The 6,049-nt window shown below is 39.5% G+C and overlaps 1 protein-coding gene across 1 annotated transcript in view; it reads left to right on the plus strand.

Moving 5' to 3' along the window:
- The window catches only part of zgc:153115 (uncharacterized protein LOC768186 homolog), a 38,298-nt gene extending 34,944 nt beyond the window's left edge, over window positions 1-3,354 (plus strand). The window contains exon 2 of the mRNA XM_060929320.1: window positions 720-3,354. Coding sequence (XP_060785303.1) covers window positions 720-976 — 257 coding nt within the window. The 3' untranslated portion in view covers window positions 977-3,354. The remainder of the gene's footprint in view (window positions 1-719) is intronic.
- The last annotated feature ends 2,695 nt before the right edge of the window (window positions 3,355-6,049 follow it).

Genomic DNA, 6,049 nt, shown 5'->3' on the forward strand with positions numbered 1-6,049 from the left:
TTTCTTGGTCCGAACTTCAGCGTTTGTGAGGAAAAGTCTCTGATCAAACGATGTGCACAGCGATTAAGTCAGAAGGAATCCGGTCGCTTCTAACTTTTAATTAACTGCTTTGGGCGGCAGTCGTAACATTACTTATAATAAACAAATGAAAACAACCGGCTGTAACTCAAAATGAGTGAGACAACGCACTTGGGTAGTAATTTTACCGTGGCCAGCGGAAAACAAGAAAGCGCGCTAAATCTCTGTTACTTGCAAGAAAGACGTCTTTATCTTGGGTGTTCTGATGAGCAGGTCTCTTTGTGCCTGAAGACGCAATGGTCCAGACGAGAGAGAGTGAGCGGAAGCGTGGCTCAGTCACTTATGGGGTCAGGGAGGATGTGACGTAGTTAATCCCACCCAGGCGTGACGTAGGTCATCGCGGAAGTTGGTTGATGGGATTTGTAATCCTAAAAGGGACAGTGTGTACCTACAGGAGGAATTTATTCATTTAACCCTAAACACACTGTCAACACAACAAAGGGCTTCATCAGGGGGGAAAAGTGGTTTAAAACTAGCTAAGTCATTCACCTGACCTTAAAACCAATCGATTGTGTTTACTAGACTATCTGTTCCTATACATTTGCTCACCTAATGATCTGCCACCAAAGGTGCCATTTTACCACAACTAGATATAAGGTAAGGGAGAGGTTTTAACATCCGGTATGTTTTGTGTGTTGCAGGTGAAAGGCCGTTCCCATGCACCTGGGCCAACTGCGAGAAGAAATTTGCTCGCTCCGACGAGCTGGCACGTCACCTGCGCACTCATACGGGTGAGAAGCGCTTCCAATGCCCGCTTTGTGCCAAACGCTTCATGCGCAGTGACCACCTGATCAAGCATGCACGCCGCCACCCTGACTTCCACCCATCCATGATCGGACGCAGGGGGCATGGCTCGCCCCAGGGTCAAGGGTCATCCATCAGCACACAGTCTCAGTAAACCAGCAACATCCACTTCATAACCCAAATCCAGTTGGACACCTTGACGTAGCAATGCAACCTCCTCTTCTTTTTTATTTATTTATTTTTTTTTTACACAAGCCACCTGTTTGAACACCAAGTTGTGTTCATTCCCGTCGAGTCCCATCACCTCGTCTTCCTTCAAGTCCACTTGTGAGGTTGAGCTGGTCATTTCTCTCAACACAATAATCCCAGTACAGTTGTATGTTCCAACATGATTGGAGAATGATGTCAAATCTGCTGCAAGAATTCCACCTTGTAGAGCCATTTAGCTCTTCAAGCCTCTCTTGCCACAAGCACAACACACAACTCCTTCCAGACAGTGAAGCTATTTCAGGTTAACAAGATGGCCACCCACAACGCAGCACAACCTTCACTCTCAGATTCTTCGGTTGTTCCTGAAAGTCTACTTTATTTACATCGGTTCTCGGTCATGCCTGGGACGTCCTTCCTTCTTTTCTGGTTTATAGGTGTGGATGTTAATCCCCCGATTTGAAATTGCTGTGTCATTCCAGTTTTGTTCTGCATTCCAATACTGTTTTTAATACACGCTTCTTGGCATTCTTTCACAACTGCTTCATGATGATAAAAGTGGCCCCTTGCAATGCAACACAAAAACACTCCCCCTTAGTAGGAAGCACCGTGTATTTGAAATGAATATCAGCCTGCTCACTAACTAGTTAACTATCTAAGTGTGTTACCTAGCTGGCTAGTGTGCCAAACAGCTGGATTGTTAGTTAGCTAGCATGCTCAAGCTAGTCATGTTAGCTGTCACGACTAGCTTCAAACTGAGCAAATCAGTGCTACTGCTTTGAAATATTAAGGACTCTTTGCTTCTGCTTATTATTGTAGACATCTGCGGCTTCTTACTGTTTTTTGAACAGAAAATTGTGTTAGATCTTAATGCCTTCTTGGTACATGGGAGGTACACGTCCGTCCGTCCATTATCTGTAGCCGCTTATCCTGTTCTACAGGGTCGCAGGCAAGCTGGAGCCTATCCCAGTTGACTACGGGCGAGAGGCAGGGTACACCTTGGACAAGTCGCCAGGTTATCGCAGGGCTGAGGGATGTACATGTATTCAAGTGAAATTTACTTTTTAAGATTCCTCAATGTCTGACACTGAATATATAAACGAACACTCACCGGCCACTTTTTAACAGGAACTTCTTGTTGATTCTAAGATTCCTGTTCTTGGCTGCAGGAGTGGAACCCAATGTGGTCTTCTGCTGTTGCATGCTGAGATGCTTTTCTGCTCACCATGGTTGTAAAGAGTTGCTATATCCTTCCTGGCAAAAAAGCTTGAAGGCCATTTTCATCTGACCTCTCTTATCAACAAGGCGTTTGTTTCCACCCACAGAACTGTCGCTTGCTCAGTCACTCGATGTTTTTTGTTTTTCGTACCATTCTGTATACACTCTAGAGACTGTCATGTGTGTAAAAACTGGCTCAAACCAACTCCTATGCCACAGTGAAAAAGTCACACTTTGAGATCACGATTTTTCCCATTCTGATGTTTGAACATTAATTAGCTGAAGCTCTTGATTTGTATCTGCATGATTTTATGCATCAAGGGATCGGCTGATTAGAGAACTGCATAAAACAGCAGGTGCATGTATGGGTGTTCCTAATAAAGTGTCCAGTGAGTGTATAATACATAAAAATGAACAAGATGTAAGGAAAACTGTTTATATTCTACAGCAGGAACAACAGCCCCTTTTTAAAAAAAAAAAATTTTCGGAGACATTTCAGGCAACGAGCTTTAAAGTCATGAGCCGTTGGTGCAAAGACCAAAAAACCTCCCAATTCAAAACGAACACGGTTTAAGACACAACGTCTTCAATTTTCAGAATGTCATTTCAGACATTACATAACAAAGCCTAGCTCGAGTGAAGGTTGGAGTATCCTGGTGACCAATTCAACCCCAGGATAAACGAGAGCGTGTTGTAAACGGTGCTGGAATGCAGCCTTGGATGGACCACATCATCTCTTCACATGGTGCTCTGTTTACAGTTCTTCTGTAACTGACTGTAAGATTTCAAAATGGCAAAAAAGCACCTGTTAATCTAAACGGGGCTCATAAAATGTCCGTTCAGAATTCTGTTTTTGTAAGTTTAACTTGAGCGCTTGAGCGCCAGCAATGTTCATTTCTATAACTATTGACAATAGTTAATATCGGTAATGAAATTAACGATGGAAAACAAAAATATTTCATTTGGGCACTCTTGCATTTCCATGCTGAGGTCATTGAGGTCTTTTAATATTATCATAAGTTATTATTTTTCATTGCAATTACCTTTTGTTTGCGCAATTTCTATAATCTAGGTATATGTATTTTGGTTTTAATTTTGTCCAAAATTATTGGATTAACACTGATGTTCCATGACCACTGAAAGGGTTAAATGGTTCAATGTGTTTTTTAAGGTAATTTGTTTATTATTCATAAAACAACTTTTTTTTTTTAAATAATTATTATGAAAATGTTTAGACATGCAACCTCATATTGGAGGGTTGCAGATGGTTTGTTGTCTGTGTATGAGTGTGTGTGTGGGTATAGCTACGTATGTTCGAAGCTTCTACAGTGGAGATGTTCTATAAATTATAATGGTTTATTGGGATAAAGGGCACTCGATGCTTTACCAGATAGGCTAGCGCTGCTTGCTTGTGTGTGAATGTGTGTATGTATAAGAGAGAATGCTAATCTCTCTCTCCAAACACGTCTATCTCAGAGAACAATGCAAACACATCAGGAATTTCAGAAAGCCTTAACTCCTCTCCGAATTATTTTGCACCATTGTTTACCGTTACACACTTTCTACAGATAACGTATGCCGCAGGGTATTTTTGTTCTTTCTTTTCTCTTTTTTCCCCCTCAACAAAATAAAATACAAATATGCAATATTGCACTTTTCTTCTAGATGATGATGATGATGCATCTGTCTGTTAGTGTGATGGGTAACACTGTATAAATATACGTCTGAAAAAAAAGGCACACTGTGGAATTGGAGCAGGACCCATCATTTGGGGAGGGGGGGGGGGCACTTTGGTTTCGTTGTGCACCTTTTTCCAAGTGCTTGAATAAGTGCGACAAAGGGAAGAAACGGACTTGATTGCTCGCAGAATTTTTAAAAATTTCTTCTTTTCCTGTATCGTTTGTTTGGATAAAAATCAGTTGAACGAACTCCAGCGTCACTTTTCTCATCCTTCTTTTTCCTTTCCATCCATGCAATTTTTTTTTTTTTAATATTGTTTCTAATACAGTCTACGAGACGATGGTATCTGCATCCACGCACATAACGCAATACAAGGACTGCAACAGGTAGCTGCTGGCAGTTATCTGAACTGTAACACATCAAAAAGGTCAAAGTAACGAAAATACTACGAAAAGGCCAGTCTTTTTTTTTTTTTTTCTTCAATGGGTGTCAAAAAAAAAAAAAAACAAGCTACTACATCGCTGGTCTATCTCATGTCACGAACTGCTGAGTCTGTCATGCTGTTCTTAGCAAATGTGGGTTGTTTTTTGTTTGTTTGGACATTAGCTGTTCACCACACACCAACATTTAGCCGTCATGGCCTTCAACTTGACTCATTTCTATTGATTCCAAGTTAAAATGCCTTTTTGATGAATTCAACCCCTCATTTCGAACCCGTTTCCTACATCTAATCAGTCTGCAGTCAGCGCTAGCACTGCTAGTTCTTTGCCAGTAAATGCTGTCACAAAAATCAGTCTTATTTTTCTTGTCTTTCAGCTTATCTTTCTATCTTTTGTATTCTACATGTGTCACAAATGTGCTGTGTATTAGTGCTAAAACAAAAGAACAAAAGCTAATGTTGCTAACAACGAACTTTAGCTGGTTAGCATTATGCAGGCGAGATCATGCTAACAGTGTTTAGCTTTATTAGCCTTTGTGGAGAAAGTTTCTAGTGGCCTTCTAGGTAGTTTGATTATGATTAAGTCCATGCTAGCTGGTAGATTAGCATTTTCCTCAGCGGGTGTCTTAATGCAAAAACGACCCCATGTTTCTCGTCTGTCTCTTCGGTTCTGTTCTCTTTAGTTGTTTAATTTTTGACTTCCTTTGTCACTAATCTTATTTCCTGCTTTTTTTTTTTTTTTTTTAAGTTTGATAATTTGTGTCTCAAAGTACAAAAAATGCTCTCATTGCTAATAATGAGAGAACACAACAGACTTTAGCTTCCTTAAAGTTGTCTTGTCTTTATAGCTTCTCTTACTTTTGTGTTTTTTAAACTTGCAAATGTTGCTAATACTGAATGCAATCCTGTCAGTTTTATGCAAATGATCTCATCATAACTGATCCTCTTTATTAGCCATGTTCGCATTTCTTTGACGGTCTTGTGTAACTGATCAAGTCTTAATAGTGATACCCTCTGAGGTATTTTAGGCTGAAGCCTGTGTAACTGGAATAGTTTAGCTGTTAAATTTAGAGATAACAGCTAGTAAAACTTGTTTGGAGCCCCAATGTTTTTATAAGTCTGTCCAAATCAGTACGAGTTATTTGTTTTGTTATTTTTGATCAGTTGTAGAGAGAGAAAAGCTAATCTTTTGTCTAAAACGCTGCCTTCTTGCTTCGTCAATCCAATCTTGACCTCTTTATCTTAAAGGTTTTTTTTTTTTTTTTTGTACACACTAAAACCAAATACACTTCATTTTTGTTCAGGTCAGCAATCACACTAATAAGTCTGTCAAGACTGCATCAAAGTCTCTTTCCTTTCATGAGGTTATAATCGCATCAGGATTTGGGCTTTAATGCATCTCCTCAGGTGATAAAACTAAATGTTGAGAACCTCCAATCTCCACCGATGTATGTATAATCATGTGATTTAAAAAAAAAATTAATGGTTTTTCTTTTGGTATTCCTCTGCTGATTTAATTTATTATATGCTATTTGTGTGGTGTTTTTTTTTTTTTTTTGTAATGCATTGTGAGGTATGAAACTTTGCTAATATTCGGGTTAATTGATTGCCTCAAACCACAAGAAACTGCCAGTGCTTTTTAAATAAAAAAAATATCTAATTATTATGATTTTGTATATTTAT

The sequence above is a fragment of the Neoarius graeffei genome, chromosome 1, assembly GCF_027579695.1.
Source record: "Neoarius graeffei isolate fNeoGra1 chromosome 1, fNeoGra1.pri, whole genome shotgun sequence".
Classification (NCBI taxonomy): domain Eukaryota; kingdom Metazoa; phylum Chordata; class Actinopteri; order Siluriformes; family Ariidae; genus Neoarius; species Neoarius graeffei.